The sequence below is a fragment of the Passer montanus genome, unplaced genomic scaffold (genome assembly GCF_014805655.1).
Source record: "Passer montanus isolate IOZ18808 unplaced genomic scaffold, ASM1480565v1 scaffold109, whole genome shotgun sequence".
Taxonomy (NCBI): domain Eukaryota; kingdom Metazoa; phylum Chordata; class Aves; order Passeriformes; family Passeridae; genus Passer; species Passer montanus.
Genome location: NW_024357502.1, coordinates 1,028,429 through 1,050,146, shown reverse-complemented (window position 1 = coordinate 1,050,146; position 21,718 = coordinate 1,028,429). Strand labels below are relative to the sequence as shown.

Sequence of the window (21,718 nt, the reverse complement as noted above, 5' to 3'; positions counted from 1 at the left end):
CAAGGCTGCTTGAGCTGCCCTGGGGCCGGCTGGAGCCGTGACCCCACAGAGGTTTTCCTGCAGCTCTGTCGGGACAATGGGATTACTCAGCCCCGTCACGGTGAATTTCTGCAGCCTCAGGACTTTGGGCTCTGTTTTTTTCCCTGATGGGGCATTTTGGAGGTGGAATTTTAGCCCAGGAACTCTGACATGCCCGGGCTGAGGTTCCCTGATGGGGAGCTGGAGGTGTCATTCCAGGTGGGACAAAAGGCAGGGGAGCAGCAAAACTGCACCTTCCAACACTGGGGAACACTTTCCACTTGGCCAAAATCCCATAAATTCACCAGGAATCAGCTCTGGAAGATAAGGGCATTTCCAAAGCAGGCAGGAGAACAGGAATGGGAGGTGTTGCACCCAGGGGCTCCAAGGACACCTCACCCCAGGATGGGACACAGCCCTGGAGCTACTGGCAGTGTGGAAATCCTGGATTTTTTGGGACCAGGCTGAAAATTTGTCTCAAACAGAGCAGCAGCTCCTCTCAGACACCAAAACTCATGCTTTATTTCTAAACACACCTCTCGTGCTGATGGATTGGGAAGGGTTTGGATCAGCTCCATCTTGTCCCCAGAATCCTGAATTTTTTCCTAGAGCTGGAATTCACCCTTTTGGGAATGTTCCTTCACCCCTCTCGCTCTTTCCTTCCCCAACTGATGCTTATCCCACATTTTTGGTGCTTGAGCAAACACCTCCATCATTTTTTTCATGGCTTTGAACAACACCTTTATCTCCTGCATTTCAGTGGCAGAGCCCAGGAACTTCAGTGTGCTCCTAAATCAGCCACTGGAAAAATTCCCTGAACCCTACAAGTCTGAAAAACCTTGACACCAAAGGCCTTTGGGATGCAGCCTGGTCCTTCCTGGCTTGCTCTCACCTACACTTTGGGTGATCCAACAGCAACATAAATAAAAAAACTCCAATCAATATTAAAAAATCCCAAACGTGCAGCTCCCACAAAGCTTTGTCCCAGACCTGAGGCTGCCCAAACCAGGCTGAGGAGCCTGCCCTGTCTCCCCAGGCTTTGGGGAGGCTCTGGAGCTCAGGGGCTGCCCAGCAAATCCAAACTTCTCCTCAGCTGAGGTTTTTCTAGCCCAGTTCTGGAGGACAAAAGGCTGCCTCGATCTGTCCTGGTGCTTTTTAGACCAATTCAAGTCCTCCCAGCCTCCAAACCAACCCTGAGTGGCTCCAAAAGGAAACATTAATATTTAAGGAAGATAAATCACTCCTGGCCCACCTCATAAATCACCGTGGGCTTCCTCCCCCCAGCTCATCTCTGCTGCTTCATGCTCTGCTGCAGAGACCAATCTCCCTGTCAGATCCCATTACTGGCTCCTGAGGGTTCCCAGCGTGATGGGTGGAAGCCTCCAGGTGCTAAACCAACCCAGAGCTCCTTTTTTAAGGAGAAATCCAGCCATTTCCAGCATCTCCTGGCTTTGGAAGGCACCTGCCACAGGACACCTGCATGGGGACATTTGGGACAAACCTGGCGGGGGAGATGGATCCAAGTCCTCCCCACCTCTCTGCTCAACACTTCATTAATCAGCTTATTCACCAGTTTGTCCCACTGATAACAGAGCTGAGGAAGCCACTTCTCCTCCACACAGGTGCAGAGCAGAGGGGAAGCCAGTGCCAGTCCCCTTTTGGGGGCTCTTCCCCCACAGAAAATCAGCCAGAGCTGCCCCTGCTCCCAGATCTTCCCGCTGGGATGGGGATGCCCAGAGACAAGAGCCAGCACAGTTTGGGGGTGTAACACCTCCAAAACAGCTCTGGAGGGTGGGACCTCCTTCCAGAGGAGAATCCCAGGGCATGGACAGAATGAAGGAAGCTGCCACTGGGGAATATTAAATCTTCCCTTCCTGTTTATTCCCAGCTCGTGAAAGCGGCAAATAAATCCCAGTTTCGTAAAGAAAGGAAGATCTGAAATTGCTTTTAGAACAACCACAGAGTTCAGGGGGATTTGCTGTTTCAAAATACCTGCTGATCCTCCCGAGAGTGTATCCACACAGCTCAAAACAAATCCCATTTTAGAGGAGGAAAAAAAGCTGCTGGAGCAAAAAAGGAATCTCCCTGGTGATTGGATTTTTCCTACCAATGAGACACCACTCAGCCAACTGCAAAAAGCAACATAAAGCACATTTCTGATGGCAACAGCAGCATAAACACAGGCACTTTAGACAGCAGAGAGAAGAAAGAAACATATGGTGCCTTGCAAGGGAGTAATATTGGGATGGGAGGCATCAGGGACTTGACAAACACTTGGAAATGCAGCTGTAGTTTGAGTAACGCTCCCATAGGCTGGATTTTCTGGGGAAAAAAAATCCTGGATGGGCATTAAGTGGAAGTTAAAATATCTGGAATACAGGTGGGGAATAAACTATGATCCTGCTGGTACATGGTGGGCTGGGATAGTGCCTCAATCCCACAACACTAAATAATTGCAAATAACTGGGAGACTCCTGAAGCCCAGCTCGCGGCGACACGTGCAACACCCTCCTTTGAAATCAGAATTTTTCCTACATCCTGCACGGCGCCAGGCCCTGTTTCCACCACACCCCAGCGGGTTTGGGGTCCCGCGGGAGCGGGAGGGAGGGCGGGCTCACCGGGAGGTGGGTGAACACGGCGAAGGTGCTGCGCAGGAAGCCGATCAGATCCACCAGGTAGTCGCTGGCCCGGCTGCCCGGCTCCAGGGCCATCCAGTCGTAGTCGGCCAGCTGCAGGAACTGGTCGATCTTCTGGTTCAGGTTGGTGTAGATCTCCTCCTCGGCAGCGTGACGGGCGTCCTGGGAATGGGACACGGCGTGGGATGGGGGGAAAATCCGACATGGGATGGGGGCTCCGAAGCAGCAAAATCCTACATGGGATGGAGGCTCCACACCACAAAAATCCTGCATGGGATGTGGCCTCCACAACAGCAAAATCCTACATGGGATGGGAGCTCCAAACCAACAAAATCCTACATGGGATGGGGGCTCCAAATCAGCAAAATCCTGCATGGGATGGGGGCTCCACACCACCAAAATCCTACATGGGATAGGGGCTCCAAATCAGCAAAATCCTACATGGGATGGGGGCTTCGAACAAGCATAATCCTCCATGGGATTGGGGCCTCAAACCAGCAAAATCCTACTTGGGATGGGGGATCCACACCAACAAAATCCTACATGGGATGGGGGCTCCACACCACTGAGACGCCACAGGGGATGGGGGCTTCGAACGAGCAAAATCCTACATGGGATGGGGGCTCCAAACCAGCAATATCCTACACAGGATGAGGGCTCTACACCACCAAATCCCCACGTGGGATGGGGTCTCCAAACCAGCAAAATCCTACATGGGATGGGGCCTTCAAACCAGCAAAATGTGACATGGGATTGGGGTCTCAAACCAGCAAAATCCTACATAGGATGAGGGCTCTAAACCATCAATGTCCTACATGGGATGGGGGCTCCACACCACCAAAATCCTACACGGGATAGGGACTCTAAAACAGCAAAATCCTACATGGGATGGGGGCTTCACATAGCAAAATCCTACATGTAATGGAGGCTCCACACCACTAAAATCCCACATGGGATGGGGGCTCCACACCACCTAAATCCTATGTGAGATGGGAGCTCCATACCACCAAAATCCTACACGGGATAGGGACTCTAAAACAGCACAATCCTACATGGGATGGGGGCTCCACACCACCTAAATCCTATGTGAGATGGGAGCTCCATACCACCAAAATCCTACACGGGATAGGGACTCTAAAACAGCACAATCCTACATGGGATGGGGGCTCCACACCACCTAAATCCTATGTGAGATGGGAGCTCCATACCACCAAAATCCTACACGGGATAGGGACTCTAAAACAGCACAATCCTACATGGGATGGGGGCTCCACACCACCTAAATCCTATGTGAGATGGGAGCTCCATACCACCAAAATCCTACACGGGATAGGGACTCTAAAACAGCACAATCCTACATGGGATGGGGGCTCCACACCACCAAAATCCTATGTGAGATGGGAGCTCCAAACCACCAAAATCCTACACGGGATAGGGACTCTAAAACAGCACAATCCTACATGGGATGGGGGCTTCACACTAGCAAAATCCTACATGTAATGGAGGCTCCACACCACTAAAATCCTACATGGGATGGGGGCTCCACACCACCAAAATCCTACATGGGATGGGGGCTCTAAACCACCAAAATCCTGCATGGGATTGGGGCCTCAAACCAGCAAAATTCTACTTGGGATGGGGGTTCTAAACCAGCAAAATCCTACATGGGATGGGGGCTCCACACCACAAAAATCCTATTTGGGATGAGGGCTCCATACCACCAAAATCCGACATGGGATGAGGGCTCCAAACCAGCAAAATCCTATACAGGATGGGGGCTCCATACCACTAAGACCCCACAGGGGATGGGGGCTCCACATCACCCACTAACAGGGTGGGAGCTCTACCCAACCTTTAGACTGGGATCTGACACAATCCCAAAGCTCAGGGCAGCACCCACGAGGCTGCTGCAGCCTCGGGCAGGTGGGACAGGGACCAGCAGGCTGTGGTGGGCAGGACCAAGCTGGATTCTGCCCCTGATGTGACCTGAGGACAAATCCAGAGGCGATGTGGCTCCAGTGGTGGGATCCCGGTGGTGTTCATCCCCTGGATGGGCTGTTCCAGAGCTGATGATCCCTGTGGGTCCTACAGCTCAGAATATCCTGTGATTCTGAGCTGGGAGAGGAACATCCCCTATGGAAACCCCACCAAACCCAGTGCAGGGCTGGGCTCCAGGAGCCTCCCTGCCAGAGCAGGGACAGGACACTCAGCTTTAGGCCAAAGAGGTGGATAAAGCCAGGATGGACTTCCCTGGGGACACGAGGGGAGTCACCCCAAGGCAAAGCCTCACCAAACCCATTCCTGCTGTTCCCACCTCTGGATCTCCATGGGACACCCCACACTTGACACAACCAGATCCCATATAAAGCACCTGGGTGAGCGCTCCTGGAGTGGGATTTAAAGGCTGGAAAATCTGGGAGTTTCTGTCAACCCTGATTTTTAGGGGATAATGCTAAAAGGAATGGAAGGATGGAGAAATATAAATTCTGAAAATCTTTTTCCTGGGTGGAAGAGAAACCTGACATCCATGACACAGCACTCCAACAGCAAAGTGAGGATTTATTTAAATAAGAAATATCAGGCTTTTGTTTAAGATCTCCTTAATCCTTTAGCTAATTAAGGCTGTAAATTAAGGACACAACCTCCCATGATCTCGACAGGAGCAATTCTCCGAAGGACAAACCCAAAGCGATGGCGCAACCTCCCCAAAACAGGCCGGAATTACCCCTGGGCTCAGCCCAGCTGCCCCTGAGGCCTCCTGAGCAGAGCCCTCCCAGCACCCACCCAGGGGTGGGACCCTGCCCGCTCACCTTGAAGGTGGTGGTCCCGTAGAGCTTGGTGGTGTGCACGGTCTCGGGCAGGACGTTGGTGATGTTGGTGATGAACTCCTCCAGGAACTTGCAGGATTTCTCCAGGTGGGTGGTGTTGATGATGATCTGCACCAGCTGGGGAGGCAGAGAAGGGTTTCAGCCCCGCTGCCAGGGCCGTGCCAGGGGAGGAGGGGATGCCAACTCCATGCAAACCTGGCGTAAAAAGCTGACGCTGTGCAAACACCGAGCTTTGCTACGGGCTCCAGTCTCTCCTGCTTTAACAACACCTAAATCCACAATAATTTTGGGGGGGAAGCATTTCCCATGACAACCACTAATACCAGTGGTGATTTTTTCTTTTTAAGGACTTTCCTACATTGAGCTGTCACTCAGGGCTCCCCAAAAAACTGCCAGGACAAATCAGGAGGCTCCTGGCTGCCACTGAACCCGAAAAATACCCCAAACTTGAGTGACACGGAGCAGCATCACACGGGCCCTGAACAAAGGAACCACGAGGTTTGGCTCTGGCAGGTGTGGGGTGAGCAGATCTCTGCCAGCCCCTGGGGCAGCAGAACGCCCTGGCTTGGTGTCATTCCATTGCTGGAAATGTCATTTCATTGCTGCAGCGTGGTGGGGCTGTCTGGAGCCACCTCCCATGCAGGAAGGGTTTGGAAACGCTCCCAGATCTGAAGGAGATTGGATTCATCAGCAGTTTCAAAGGTGCAGGCACAGAAATTGTGAAGTGACACCACAAGGGTCCCAGCACTGGTGCTGGTGACATCAGAAGGGTGGTGGTGACACCTTGAGAGGTTCAGCCTGGACACAGGGAAGGAGAAGAGACACTGGAAAGGTGCAGAACTGGAACGGGGTGTCCAGAGGAGCTGTGGGATGTCTGGGAGAAATGAGAAGTTGGGAAGGGAAAGTCTTGGTTGACACGATGCAAGGCAGCAATAATTAAGTAAACAAGTAGTAACTCCTTGTTTAATACCAGCAATTAGCAACACCTTGTTTAATACCCAGAGGTCCCACCTGTCCAGGGGACCTGCAGATTTACATGGATTAAAATAATCAGAAACCTGATTTTGTACAAAAAAAAAAAAGAATGGACCGTGGAAAGAAAATCCCAAATTAGGGTTTGTGCTGCAGCAATGTGCTGAATCCATTCAAACATCACCTGAAAATGAGGATTGATTCCACCTTCCCTCACATTTCCTTCTTGGATGCTCTCTGCTCCTCCCTGAAGTCCTCTGACTTTAACCCATATTCGTAACATTGCCCAAAACAAAGAGGGCAAAATTCACAACCAATGAAGAGGGCAAAGAAATCTTTTCGCTTTCCCACAAGCTGCAGTTCCTCGCTTTGTACAACTCTGAGCAGTTTTCCAGGCAAATTTTTCATGGAATGCTCCAAACCAGCACTTCTAAAGGTGCCTGAAGGAGCTCCAAGGCACCTCCTGTCACCCTCCCCTGGAATCAGACAATCCAGGAATGGTTTGGCTTGGAAGGAACCTCAAAGATGATTTAATTCCGACCCCAACACCTCCCACTGTCCCAGGTGGATCCAAGCCCCAGTGTCCAACCTGGCCTTGGACACTGCCAGGGATCCAGGAGCAGCCACAACAAATCTGGGAATTCCAGCCCAGCCCCTGCCCACCCTGGAATTCCTTTCCAAGATCCCATCCATCCCTGCCCTCTGGCAGTGGGAAGCCATTCCCTGTGGCTCCATTCCCAAGGGAATCCCAATCCCACCTCGGTCAGTCCAACGTTTTTCCTCTTGATGACGTTCTGTAAACAGTTGCTGAGGGTCCGGGTCAGCAGCAGATTTGTGGATTTTCTGATCATGTCATCGACTTCCGTGGAGCTGCCAAGTAAAAGTTAAAGAGGAATTTGCAAGATGCACCACGAAAGGAAAATCCCTGGGAATTCTCCTCATCCTCCTTCCCAACTCTCCTCTGCCTCACCCCTGAACAGCCCTCACGGGAGCTGATGTTTGAAATGCATCAAAATACAACAATTTAGGCTTTTTTATCCGTGTTTCAGGAGGATGAACACCTGCAGATCCCACATTCCTCAGCCTCCCACCAAGAGGGGCTGGTCCAGCCCAAGGAAGAGCCATCCATGGCATCAACACAACCTTACCCCAACACTGGGGGTTGGATGTTCAGCACAAGGGAAAAGATCTCCAGTGGTGAAACCCCAGATGAAATCCCCCAAAATTCCCCTCTCAGCCCCTTCCAGGCTTTTAGACAAAATTACAGAACCATGGAATGGTCAAGGGTTAGGGTTAGGGTTAGGTTGGAAGGGACCTTAAAAGGAAACTGGAAAAACTGCAAAAGTGAGTGAAGTCACAGAGAATGGGTTTAGAAGGACACACTTCCAATGATCCCTGGATTTCCACACAGAGACTCCTCAGCACAGCACAGCTCCCACCTCCCAGAATGGTTTGGGTGGGAAGCGACCTTAAATCCCATCCCATTCCACCCCATCCATGGCAGGGACATTTCCCACTGTCCCAGGTGGATCCAGCCTGGCCTTGGGCACTGCCAGGGATCCAGGGGCAGCCACAGCTGCTCTGGCAATTCCAGCCCAGCCCCTGCCCACCCTCCCAGCCAGCAATTCCTTGCCAAGATCCCAGCCCAATCTCCCCTTGGCCAGTGGCAGCCATTCCCTGTGTCCTGTCCCTCTGTCCCTTGTCCCCAGTCCCTCTGCAGCTCTCCTGGAGCCCCTTCAGGGACTCTGAGGATTCTCTGGAATTTTCCCTTCTCCAGGGGAACATTCCCAGCTCTCCCAGCCTGGCTCCAGCCCTGGAACACCAGACTGCAAACTCCTGCAGCCCATTCCTGCCCTTTCCCAGGTGTCTGGAGCAGCTGCCCCGCTGGAATTTGGGGGTTCAGCCCCTCCGAGGTGCTCACGGTGCCACCTCTCCTTTCTCCAGGAGGTTTTGCAAACCCCCCCTGCCAGAGGCTCCTTGGATCCGTGCTTGGCTCTGGATTAACCCTGACAGCAGTGGGAATTGTCTCCTGCAGGAGGGGCAGGAGAGGGAATTCCCAACGGGAAGGCTGGGAAGTAACTCTGATTATCCCGGTAAATGGAGCCCCTGACCTTTGGCTCCTTCTCCTGCTCCACCTGACAGAGGGGCCACGCCACAAAGCTGGGATTGACGTGGGAAACAAAAGCCAACCTTGAAGTTATCCCGGGAGAAAGGTGGGGGATGTTGGGATGCTGCAAGTGGGGGGCAGGAATGGGCAGGGTGGGATCTTGGGAAGGAATTCTGGGCTGGGAGGGCGGTGAGGCCCTGGAGTGGAATTCCCAAATTTGCTGTGGCTGCCCTGGATCCCTGCAAGTGTCCATGGCCAGGCTGGACACTGGGGCTTGGAGCAGCCTGGGATAGTGGGAGGTGTCCCTGCACTTTGTATCCCAAATTCTTCCAGGATTGGGGCTTTGTTTGCAAAAATCCAACCCAAACCCAAGCCCTAGTGGATTAGAGCTGATCACCCTTCCACCCACTGTTTTCCAGAGATACTCCCTATTTTCCAGTAGGAAATTCCACTGGAAAAAGCAATGGGATACTTTTAAAGGCAACCTGATGAACTCACCTTGTAAAAAGGCAAAAGTGCTGAGGAGATAAAGGAAGTTTTCCTGCTCTAATCCAATTAATAGTGCCAATAATAAAAATTCCAAACCCTACAAACCCATCCGCAGCTCCAAACTCTCCTCAAGTGAAATAACTCCCACATCAAGGAGAACCCTCCCATCCAACAAACACAAGGAGCTGCTTCAACAAAATAATTAGTGGAAGGGGGGAGAAAAAAACAAAAAAAACCCATAAAATGGGAGCTCCCCTTTCCGCCACGGGCTGTGCTGCGCAGGAAAAGGCTTGAAGGGAACTGTCTGGGATAATGACAGCTCCTGTCCCGGATCCCGTGGCAGCTGTGGTGACCCCCAGGCCCCTGTGAGTGACGGGCTGACCCCCAGCACTCCGGGGTGCTCCCTAAATGACAGGGCCAGGGGAAAAAAAAGAAAGGGAAGAGAAAAGGGAACTCGCTGCCGGCTTTGTAGCCGAGCTTCCTAATAAAACCTAATTCAAGCTGTCAGGGTGAAATGAAGAAAGTGTCAACGGGGGTTTGCAGAGAAATATTCCAAATGTTTGGCTCCGAGAGCTGCAGCGGGGCTCCCCTCCCCCCGCCGCTCCGACAGGGCTGGAAAATCCAATGTGGAATGGAATTTTAATAACGGGTGCACAGGGAGCCCCGGGAGGGAGCCACGGGGACACCTCTGCTCCCTGCCCTGCCAGGGCCACTCGTCCCGGCCACGGGAAGGGCTGGGCAGCAGCACCCCCGGGGATGGGCTCTGCAAAGGGTCAGGGAGCCCGGGGTGAAGGGCCCTGGGGCCACCAGCAGAGAGGAGAAGCTGCCACCACTGCAAGGAGGAGGTGGAAAACAGGAGAGAAACTTCTGAGCTCCCAAAGCAACCCACGGGGAAAGGGACTCTCCAAATCAGCATTCCCGGCTCCAAGGAGAGCAGGAAAATCCTGGAGAGCCTGGGGCAGGCACTGGAATGGCCATTGAGTTCCCAGAGCTGTCCCAGCTCCACAGCAGCCACGGGGCATGCATGGGATGGGTTGGGTGGGAAAGGACCTCAAATCCCATTTGGATCCAACTCCAGGGACACCTCCCACTGTCCCAGGTGGAGCCAAGCCCCAATGTCCAACCTGGCCTGGGGCACTGCCAGGGATCCAGGGGCAGCCACAGCTGCTCTGGCAATTCCAGCCCAGCCCCTGCCCACCCTCCCAGCCAGCAATTCCTTGCCAAGATCCCAGCCCAATCTCCCCTTGGCCAGTGGCAGCCATTCCCTGTGTCCTGTCCCTCTGTCCCTTGTCCCCAGTCCCTCTGCAGCTCTCCTGGAGCCCCTGCAGGCCCTGCCAGGGGCTCTGAGCTCTGCCTGGAGCCTTCCCTTCTCCAGGGAACATTCCCAGCTCTGCAGGCTGGCTCCAGAGCAGAGGGGCTCCAGCCCTGCAGCAGCTCCGGGGTCAGGTCACGGCCAGGACACGAAGCTCCCAAGGAGGTGGAACTCCCCACACCCCAGTCCAGCCTGGTGTTTGCCCAGGGAAGGGAAGGAGCATCCCTGGGAATCCCTCCAGTCTCCTCCTGCATTTCTGAGCCTCTCCCGAGCTACAAACGCTGCTGATGCAGAGGCAGAGCCCCAGCTCCCAGCTCCTGGCAGACCCCGCTGGTTTTCAGTCTCACACACGTACACATGGGTGAAACGAGCATCAAAGCACCCCGGGATGGAGCAGGGAGGGTAAACACATGGAATATTTTGCAGGCTTTAAAAAAAAAAAAAATTCACATTATTTGTATATAAACTCCCCGAAGAAACAAGAACAACAAAAGCACGAAACCAGCAGCTGAAACTCGTTCCTGACCAAAAATCCAACCCTCAGAGTCTTCCTGACAACACTTTCATGGAACCACGGGATTCCCATTCCTTGGGGAGGAGTCAGGGGGATCAGAGCTGTTCCAGCAGCAGGCCCTGGTGACGAGTGGCCACCACAGCCCTTCTGCAGACACCTGCCTTCAATTATTGATTAAAAGAATGACACAGAGACATCTTGGAGGAAACAGCCCACACTGGGATTGTCCTGGGAGTGTGGAATTCCCTGGAAGTGCCCAAGGCCAGGCTGGAGGAGGCTTGGAGCTGTCCCTGTGATGGGTTTGGAGATGATCCCCAAAGTTCCTCCCAGCCCAAACCATCCTGGGATCCCCCCCTACAGGAGAAGACGTGTCCAGTTAAAATCCCACTGCTCCAGAGCCTGGACAGGCTCCATCCAAAGGGGGAGGGAGAGGATCCACGTCTGAACTGAGCTCTCTCAGGGCACGTTTCCCACCTGAGGTGCAGGTCCTCGGAGAACTTGAGGCAGGCGTAGATGAACTCCTTGATCTGGCTGTAAACCTTGGGCACGAACTCCGAGAAGGGGAACTTCTTTGGGAAGGGTTGCTGGAAAACAGGGGGACAACTCCAGAGGGAGAACAGGGGCAGCAGGGAGGGCCCTTCCAGGCAGGCAAAGCAGTTCTGGGATTTATCCCGGGATTTATCAACACTTCAGGCAAGGGGGAGAGCAGATGATCACAAATGGCACCTGGAGCAGGAGGGCTTTGGGGCCATTCCCTCAGTTCCTCTCCCAACTCCCCCTCCCTCCTTGGGAACACCTGGAATTCCTCCCCCACCATGCAGGAGGCGTTTTCCTGCTCACCTCCCCCAGGTGCTGCCCAGTGACCCCAAAAACCAGGAGCAAACAGGTTTTCCAACACCAGATTTTCCCAGCTTTTACCCCCAGCACTCAGAGCTGGGAGCAGCTGAACCCTGGGACTGAGTTTTGGGGCAGGACACAGAAATCTGAACCCTAAACTGGGATCACCAGGGTTGGATTTGCTGCCTGCCAGGTGTGGAGCACGGGGCCAGGCAGGATTTAGGATTTGGGGGACATCTGGACACACTTTGGTTTTCCAAGCACAGGCTTGTGCAAAGGCCAAGAACCATCACTTTTTTGAGCTCTTTTTCTCAAAATATGAGACTAAAACCAATAAAGGTCAATCCCAGGGTCCAAAAATGGGAATAAAATGCCAGTGGAAGAGGATTTTTCTACCTGTGTGACAGAACACTCTGAGAGGAACACAAATCCCACTTCCCTCATCCACACCAGGAGAAATGCATCCCGTGGGAGGAATATTTGTTCTTTCCATTGTTTTCCTTTCTCTTTTATTGCTAATAATTTGGATCGGGGGGCTGATTTAGGGGTTTTTTTGGATGCTTTCAGTGCCCACAAAGGGTGTGAGGTTCTCCTGCCCCAGCAGCCAGGCCAAGCCATGCTCCCCATCCCAAGATTTACCTTTTCAAGTTCAGCATCCTGGAATGGGAACTGTCCAACGATTTTCCTATAAACTTCTTCATTTGACACCGGGATGGGGCTGTAGTTGTCTGAGTCAAGGATATTTCTGGGAAAAGAAAAGAACAGTTAGGGACACAACTGTGAGGGGGAAGTTTTCCTGCTGGGCCAGGAGAGTCCCAGGGGCTGGTGCCAGGCTAAGGTGTGATCCCAAATTCCTGCTGCAGCAGCCAGGGATATCCCAAAGCAGCCACAGCTCAGTGATGGAAGGAGGACACAGAATGATTTAGGTGGGAAAGGACCTTAAATCCCACCCAGTGTCACCCTGCCATGGCAGCTCCGGGGTCTCCTCTGGATTTATTCCAGCAGCTCCATGGCAGGGGTGGCCCTGGATGGGCTTTAAGGTCCCTTCCCACCCAAGCCATTCCATGATTTCACAATTGCTCCCTCAGAAACTCCCAGAAGCCCTCAGTGAGGGCCGTGTCAGGAGGTTCTTTCCGAGCCTCTCACCTGAAGACCCCTGCCCATTTCTTCAGCAGGGTCTCGCTGTACTGGTCCTGGATCTCCAGCAGCATGTCGAAGAGCTGGTTCACGGGGAAGCCGTAGCCCTGCAGAGCAGCAGCATGAAGGGAATGAAGCCACCACCAGGCAGCTGGGCATCCCTGTCTGTGTTTAATCCTCCCCCAGCAGCACCCCTGGTGCACTGGGGGGGCTCAGGGGGTGACTGACCGAGGGAGCAGCACCCAGAGCTGTCCCAGGCCCAAGGGCCGGCTGAGGTGGCCACGCTTGGTCCTTGCACAGACCAAGCCAGGCTGTCCCTCAGGTGATCCACGCCCAGAAATGCCAAAAAAAGAGCTCGGCCAGCCCAGCTGAGGCAGCAAAGCACTGCTGGAGAGCTGGGAGCAGCAGGAGAGGCCCCACGTACCTGGAGCGTGTCGGCGAAGAGCACAATGAGGTTCTTCAGGTCCAACACCAGGCTGGGGTCGGAGCAGTAGGACTGGGGAGGAGGGCAGAGAGGAGAACGCGGCTGTCACTGCGTGGCACAGCCCAAACCCTGCCCTGAGCCCCTCTGTGCCACCAGGGCACTGGTAAGGAGTGCAGCCTCACCCCCAGCCCACGAGGGCAGGACTGGTGAGGGTGGCTCTGCTCTCTGGGCTGCCCCACAGATCCCTGAGGTGTCTCTAAAACTGCCCAGGAGCCTCTGGGCAGCGAGGGGAGATGGCTCCCACGGTGTTGTCACCGTGGGACGGGGTGACATTTAATATTTCCCTCTCGTTTCATTTGCCTCTCATTTAATATTTACCGTGTTGTGTCTGACGGTAATGAAGCATCTCAGCCAGGCATCCACGGCCTGGGCTAAGGGAAAACACGCTGGATTCCAGCTCCAGCATGGGGATTTACCCTGCTCCAAACCCCCCAGACACAGCTCAGGGTCCCCAGAGCCGCCCCAGTCCCCCCGAAGGCTTCCCAAGAGCAGCCAAAAGGAAAAAAAAATTTAAAAAAAATCCCTCCCCGTGCTGAAAAACGTGAAGTTTGAGACACAGGCTGCCCAAATATAGAATCAGTGATCCCAGGCTGGAAAGGGAGCAGGATTTAAGGCTCGCTGGAAACTCCAGGAGGAACGGCTCCATTAATCAGCAGGAAGGACTGGGAGACACACGTTTTCCATCTCCCTGTCCAAAAAGGAGAGTCAGGAAGAAAGATAATGCCCTGAAGCATCACAAGTGATTAAAGATGTCCCTGTCTGTGGCGGGGAGGAAAATCCAGGGATAAATCTGTCTGCCTTGGAAGGACTGAAATAGCCTTGGCAAGGTGAGAGCCTCAGATCCCAGTTTGGGATGCAGGGCACTGGTTGAACTGGGAGCACTCAGGGCAAATGCTGGTGGTGGCCACAAGGTTGGGAAACCACGGAATGTTTTGTGATTGCTGCAAAAGCCTCCCCTGGCAGCCACTCCGTGCGCTCCTTCTGGCACCACTTGAAACGACCTGCGTGGCAACAAAGCTGGGAACAGCAAAAAAACCCCGTGGCTGGGCCTGGCTCAGCCTCCTGCTCCCAGCTCCGAGAAAATCCCACTTGAAACAAAAACAAACACAGGTTTGCAGCCCGGGGAGGGTTGGTGTTTATCCCCCCTGGCAGCACAGGAGCTCGGGGGGAAGGAGGAGACTTTGCAGTCACCTGGATGGGGATGGAGAACACCAGGAATCTCCTGGGGTCCCTCATCCCAGGTTCATCAGAGAGATCCGTGTCCATCTCTTCCCACATTTTCACCCAAGGTGCTCCTGCCTCTCTCCTGGGGTTCTGTCTCTCTGCATTTGGTTTTTCAGCCCATTTTTAGCCCATTTCCAGCCTGTTTTTCAGCCATGAAATTTAAGGGATCAAGACGATCTCTAAGATCCCCTCCAAACCAAACCACTCTGGGATTCTCTGATCCTGTGTGCCAAAAAGATGCATTTCTCCCCCAGTTTTCTGGGGAAAATCAACTTTCCAGTCACCTGGATGGGGACGGAGAACACCAGGAATCTCCTGGGGTCCCTCATCCCAGAGAGATCCAGGTTCATCAGAGAGATCCGTGTCCATCTCTTCCCATATTTTCACCCAAGGTGCTCCTGGCTCTCTCCTGGGGTTCTGTCTCTCTGGATTTGGTTTTTCAGCCCGTTTTCAGCCCACTTTTCAGCCATGAAATATAAGGCATGAAGATGATCTCTAAGGTTCCTTCCAACCAACCCAAACCACCCTGGGATTCTCTGGTTCTGCATCACACAAGGTCATGCTTTGGTGTGCCAAGAAGATGCTTTTGCCCCCCAGTTTTTTGGGACAAATCAACTCCCTCTGCTGGTTCTCCTCAAAAATTCTGAATCAAATAATGATGAAAACATAAAACCAGTGTTTTAGTCTTCAAAATATCGAGCTTGGCAGGGAAATGCAGTCAACCAAGAGGCTAAAAAACCCTGGAGAAAGAGAACTATCTGCGTGTCTGTGTCGGTGCTTTAAACACTCATTGGAAAAGAGGGAAAACAAAGAACCCTGAGGAGGGGGGGTAGAAAAAAAAAGGCAGAACTGCAGCATGTCAAGGACAGTCAAGCAACAGCTGAGCTCTGCAGGGCTTTTACTCACGGAGTGGGTCCTGAGGGCCGCGATGGTTTTGGACAGGGCCATCTCCCACAGCTCATCAATATAGGCCCGAGTGACCAGGCCCTGGGTGGTGTGCAGGATGTGATCCTCCACCACAAAGAACCTGAAACGCAGAAAACGCCACCAAAACTGCACATCTGAGGGCTCAAAGGACGGCCCCGAGCCCCCTCGGGCGGGGCCGGAGCATCCGCGGGCTTTGGGGGATCTGGCAAATCCAGGCAGCTCCGAGCAGTTTGTTCCCTCGTTTTTAATTGCACTGGGTTAAAGTAAAAGGAAGGAGGGAGGTAAAACCCTCCCCGTGCCGCTCGGCGTGTACACAAAGGCAGAATTCCCCCTCCACGAGCTCTCCGCCTCGTTATTCCCACAAGAACCACGGATTAAACGCTGCTCCAGCCAGCAGGAATCCCATCACACCTGGGGAAAATGCTCTGACTGCAGGGAAAACTGCTTTATCCGCAGGGAAAACTGCTTTATTTTCATGGAAAAATGCTTTAAGTACAGGGAAAACTGCTTTGTCTGCAGGGAAAACTGCTTCATCTGCAGGGAAAATTGCTTTATCGATCAAGATGATCTCTAAGGTCCCTTCCAAACCAAACCACCGTGGGATTCTCTGATCCTGTGTGCCAAAACAATGCATTTCTCCCCCAGTTTCTTGGGAAAAATCAACTTTCCAGTCACCTGGATGGGGACGGAGAACACCAGGAATCTCCTGGGGTCCCTCATCCCAGAGAGATCCAGGTTCATCAGAGAGATCCGTGTCCATCTCTTCCCACATTTTCACCCAAGGTGCTCCTGGCTCTCTCCTGGGGTTCTGTCTCTCTGGATTTGGTTTTTCAGCCCGTTTTCAGCCCACTTTTCAGCCATGAAATATAAGGCATGAAGATGATCTCTAAGGTTCCTTCCAACCAACCCAAACCACCCTGGGATTCTCTGGTTCTGCATCACACAAGGTCATGCTTTGGTGTGCCAAGAAGATGCTTTTGCCCCCCAGTTTTTTGGGACAAATCAACTCCCTCTGCTGGTTCTCCTCAAAAATTCTGAATCAAATAATGATGAAAACATAAAACCAGTGTTTTAGTCTTCAAAATATCGAGCTTGGCAGGGAAATGCAGTCAACCAAGAGGCTAAAAAACCCTGGAGAAAGAGAACTATCTGCGTGTCTGTGTCAGTGCTTTAAACACTCATTGGAAAAGAGGGAAAACAAAGAACCCTGAGGAGGGGGGGTAGAAAAAAAAAGGCAGAACTGCAGCATGTCAAGGACAGTCAAGCAACAGCTGAGCTCTGCAGGGCTTTTACTCACGGAGTGGGTCCTGAGGGCCGCGATGGTTTTGGACAGGGCCATCTCCCACAGCTCATCAATATAGGCCCGAGTGACCAGGCCCTGGGTGGTGTGCAGGATGTGATCCTCCACCACAAAGAACCTGAAACGCAGAAAACGCCACCAAAACTGCACATCTGAGGGCTCAAAGGACGGCCCCGAGCCCCCTCGGGCGGGGCCGGAGCATCCGCGGGCTTTGGGGGATCTGGCAAATCCAGGCAGCTCCGAGCAGTTTGTTCCCTCGTTTTTAATTGCACTGGGTTACAGTAAAAGGAAGGAGGGAGGTAAAACCCTCCCCGTGCCGCTCGGTGTGTACACAAAGGCAGAATTCCCCCTCCACGAGCTCTCCGCCTCGTTATTCCCACAAGAACCACGGATTAAACGCTGCTCCAGCCAGCAGGAATCCCATCACACCTGGGGAAAATGCTCTGACTGCAGGGAAAACTGCTTTATCCGCAGGGAAAACTGCTTTATTTTCATGGAAAAATGCTTTAAGTACAGGGAAAACTGCTTTGTCTGCAGGGAAAACTGCTTCATCTGCAGGGAAAATTGCTTTATCTGCAGGGAAAACTGCTTTATCTGCAGGGAAAACTGCTTTATTTTCAGGGGAAAATGCTTTAAGTACAGGGAAAACTGCTTTATCTGCAGGGAAAACTGCTTTATTTGCAGGGAAAAACACTTTATCCAAAGGAAAACTTCTTTATTTGCAGGGGAAACTGTTTTATTTGCAGGGAAAAATACTTTAAGTACAGGGAAAAGTGCTTTATCTGCAGGGAAAAACGTTTTATCTGCAGGGAAAAACACTTTATCTGCAGGAAAAAACACTTCATCTGCAGGGAAAACTGCTTTATCTGCAGGGAAAAACGTTTTATCTGCAGGGAAAAACACTTTATCTGCAGGAAAAAACACTTCATCTGCAGGGAAAACTGCTTTATCTGCAGGGAAAAACGTTTTATCTGCAGGGAAAAACACTTTATCTGCAGGAAAAAACACTTCATCTGCAGGGAAAACTGCTTTATCTGCAGGGAAAAACGTTTTATCTGCAGGGAAAAACACTTTATCTGCAGGAAAAAACACTTCATCTGCAGGGAAAACTGCTTTATCTGCAGGGAAAAACGTTTTATCTGCAGGGAAAAACACTTTATCTGCAGGAAAAAACACTTTATCTGCAGGGAAAACTGCTTTATCTGCAAGGAAAAATGCATTATCTGCAGGGAAAACTGCTTTATCTGCAAGGAAAAGTGCTTTATCTGCAGGGAAAACTGCTTTATCTGCAAGGAAAAGTGTTTTAAGTACAGGGAAAACTGTTGGAACTGCAGGGAAAATCCCCTCTCCCACCCAGCCCCACCACGTGCTCCCAAATTTCCCGACAATCAATTTGCTCCAATCTCCAATTATCGACCCTGCTGCTCCAAAAAAAAAGTGTTTTCCAGGGAAGGAGGGTGAGAGAGGGCATTTTAAATGGTGGCACACGAATTTCCAGGCGTTTTTTCCCAAGGAAATCCAGGCCAGGAGCAGGGAGCTGATCTGCAGGGAAAACTGCTTTATCTGCAGGGAAAACTGCTTTAAGTACAGGGAAAAATATTGGAACTGCAGGGAAAAATGCATTATCTGCAGGGAAAACTGCTTTATCTGCAAGGAAAAGTGCTTTATCTGCAGGGAAAACTGCTTTATCTGCAAGGCAAAGTGTTTTAAGTACAGGGAAAACTGTTGGAACTGCAGGGAAAATCCTCTCTCCCACCCAGCCCCACCACGTGCTCCCAAATTTCCCGACAATCAATTTGCTCCAATCTCCAGTTATCGACCCTGCTGCTCCAAAAAAAAAGTGTTTTCCAGGGAATGAGGGTGAGAGAGGGCATTTTAAATGGTGGCACATGAATTTCCAGGCGTTTTTTTCCAAGGAAATCCAGGCCAGGAGCAGGGAGCTGCACGAGGGGAGCAGCACACGTGGAATTTGTGGTGGTCTTAATCAGGTATTGAAATTAATTCTCATTATGAGCTGAAGAAAGAACAAATCCTATCCAATTTTTATGGATTAGCAGCCTTTGGAATTCTCCTCTCAGAGCTCAGTTTGGGAAGATTTTTGTTGAAATTTGAGTGTGACAAAAAAGCAGCTCTGGGGAACAGAGAATCACCTCCTCCAGCAGGAAAATAATTAAAGAATAATTATTTAATATTCCAGAACCATTAAGGCAGAGGGCCCATTCATGTCATTAGCAGGGTAAGAAGATGAACATAATCCACAGGGATCATTTACCCTCAGATTCCCAGGAATTCCCAGAATTTCCCAGAAATCCCCAGAAATTTATAAAAAAATCCCAGAAATTCTGAGAAAATCCCAGAAATTCATAAAAAAATCCCAGAAATTCCCAGAAATTCATTAAAATTCCCAGAAATTCATAGAAAATTCCAGAAATTCATAAAAAATCCCAGAAATTCATAAAAAAAATCCCAGAAATTCATTAAAATTCCCAGAAATTCATAGAAAATTCCAGAAATTCATTAAAATTCCCAGAAATTCATAGAAAATTCAAGAAATTCATAAAAAATCCCAGAATTTCTCAGAAATTCCCAGAAATTCATTAAAATTCCCAGAAATTCATAGAAAATCCCATGAATTCATAGAAAATCCCAGATTTTCATAGAAAATCCCAGAAATTCAAAAAAAATTCCCAGAAATTCCCAGTCTGCTACAAGAGCTGGAAGGTCCCTCCTCGCTCCCCCCAGCAAAGCAGATAAAATTAACTTTACAACACTTAAAAAGCACAAACCACCTCTTTTTTTGGTCTTGTTTTGGCCTCGAGGACCACCAAAAATACCAACATTCCCTCCTCTCCCGTTTTTTTTGGGCTCCTCAGCAGCCCAGGACACCCATTTTTAGCAGGGCCGTGTATAAAAGGAACACCTACCCTACAATTTGATTGAAATACTTCCTGTAGCCATCTAAAGTTTCGTGCTGCAACAAAGAGAGAGGGAGCAGAGGTTAAAACCCAGGTGGCCGAGGGCGAGGGGGGATTTTAGGGATGAGCCAGGGGCAGCAGGAGCTGGGGGTGAGCTTGCAGGACAAACTGACCATGTTGGAGGGAGGCTGCAGCACCAGCCGCGCTTGTTTTCTCCTCTGCTTCCTGTAGTAGCTCTCAAAGGTCTCCCGGGCTCCCTGGAAAACAGGAAAGGGTCACTGCAGCCCTCAGGATGTGCAGGAAGAGGGCACTTGGAATGTAAATCATGGAATCGCTGAGGTTGGAAAAGCCCTCTGAGATCTGTGAGTGCAACCATGGCCAGCACTGCCAGGGCCACCACTGCCCCTGTCCCCAAGCGCCACAGCCACAGGGCTGTGAAATCCCTCAGGGATGGGGACTCCAACCCTCCCTGGGCACTTCCAACTCCTGACCCCCTTTCCATGGGGAAATTCCTCCCAGTGCCCACCCTGAGGCTCCCCTGGGGCCGTTCCCTCTGCTCCTGTCCCTGTTCCCTGGAGCAGAGCCCGACCCCCCCGGCTGTCCCCTCCTGGCAGGAGCTGTGCAGAGCCACAAGGGCCCCTGAGCCTCCTCTGCTCCAGGCTGAGCCCCTTCCCAGCTCCCTCAGGGATTCTGCAGCCCCTTCCCAGCTCCCTCAGGGATTCTGCAGCCCCTTCCCAGCTCCCTCAGGGATTCTGCAGCCCCTTCCCAGCTCCCTCAGGGATTCTCCAGCCCTTCCCCAGCACTGGAGGTGCCCCGGCAGTGCCAGCACAGGGGACGAGGGCACTGCCCTGGCCCTGCTGTCACCTCAGAGTTGGCACATTCAGCGTCCAACCCTCTGTTCCTCAAGCACAAATGTGGGACTTTCCTCCAAAATTCCATTCAAGTACCAGAGTTTAAAGAGTTGATCTGAAAACACCGAGTCCAATACACAGGGATGTGCCCAGCTGCTTCCTGGACCACAATCTGGACAAATATTGGATTTATTGCTCCACGAAACAACCAGTGGTGGTGTCAGCAAAGAGAACGAGGGGCCAAAAGACACCAAAGACACAAAGAGGGGGAAGAAAAGGCCAGCTTGGACTGGGCTTGGAGCACCCTGGGGTAGCTGAAGATTCCCTGCCCATGGATGGGCTCTGAAGGTCCCTCCAACCAAGCCCTCCTGGGATTCTGTGAATTCCAGACTGTGTTTGGGGTACAGCATTCCAGACTGTGTTTGGGGTACAGCATTCCAGACTGTGTTTGGGGTACAGCACTCCTCAAGACCACTCCATACCACTGGGAGAATGAAACTCTGCAGCTCATTTTCCCAGCTTTCCGCGGCTCTGAGTGTCCAGAGGATTTCCATCCCCACAGCTGACCCCTTCCCATGGCCATCACACCTGGGCTGGGCTCTGAGGGGCCCCTCTGGGGTGATTTTTGCTCCAAACCAGCTCCACCCCAGCATCCCCATCCTGGAGCTCCTCAGGATCCCAGGATGTGCTCCCCCCGCCCGGCCCCCGGGCCATCCAGCCTGGATGTTTCATCCCTGCCCATCCTCCTCCTCCTCCACACCCGCCCTGTTTTCTGTCTGAAATTGGATCACAAACATCTCAGGGAAGGGACAACGTCTTGCTTTGAACTTTTGGGAGCCAAGGGAGAGAGAGAGAGAGAAAAAAAAATAAATAAAATAAAACCAACCCAACTCCGCCTCATTTAGAATTCACAAAACAAACAACATGCAACAACAAATATCACCTGAGCGAGGCACCAGCTGTCAACCTGCTCCTCTCCAGAAAATAAATTAATTAAAAGCAAAACCTGATGGTAATTTAATGATTCTCCAGCTGTTGTGGCATTATACAACCAGGCTGCCTCGGGATGCCCTCAGCCACCCAGGGCTTGTGAGGAGCCATAGCCTGACTTGCTCCTTCTTTTCTCCAAGTGCAGCTCCAGGCTCCGGCAGGAATCAGCCCAGGGAT

General features: G+C 51.9%; 1 protein-coding gene across 6 annotated transcripts in view; it reads right to left on the bottom strand.

Moving 5' to 3' along the window:
• Positions 1–21,718, bottom strand: part of EXOC6B (exocyst complex component 6B) — a 299,883-nt gene that overhangs the window by 99,003 nt on the left and 179,162 nt on the right. For all 6 annotated transcript variants that reach the window (XM_039723879.1, XM_039723889.1, XM_039723905.1 and 3 more), the window contains 10 exons: positions 19,874–19,957; positions 19,710–19,756; positions 16,783–16,903; positions 13,275–13,346; positions 12,860–12,957; positions 12,353–12,458; positions 11,351–11,460; positions 7,213–7,324; positions 5,465–5,599; positions 2,637–2,816 (listed from right to left, as the gene is read on the bottom strand). In XM_039723879.1, coding sequence (XP_039579813.1) covers positions 2,637–2,816; positions 5,465–5,599; positions 7,213–7,324; positions 11,351–11,460; positions 12,353–12,458; positions 12,860–12,957; positions 13,275–13,346; positions 16,783–16,903; positions 19,710–19,756; positions 19,874–19,957 — 1,065 coding nt within the window. The remainder of the gene's footprint in view (positions 1–2,636; positions 2,817–5,464; positions 5,600–7,212; positions 7,325–11,350; positions 11,461–12,352; positions 12,459–12,859; positions 12,958–13,274; positions 13,347–16,782; positions 16,904–19,709; positions 19,757–19,873; positions 19,958–21,718) is intronic.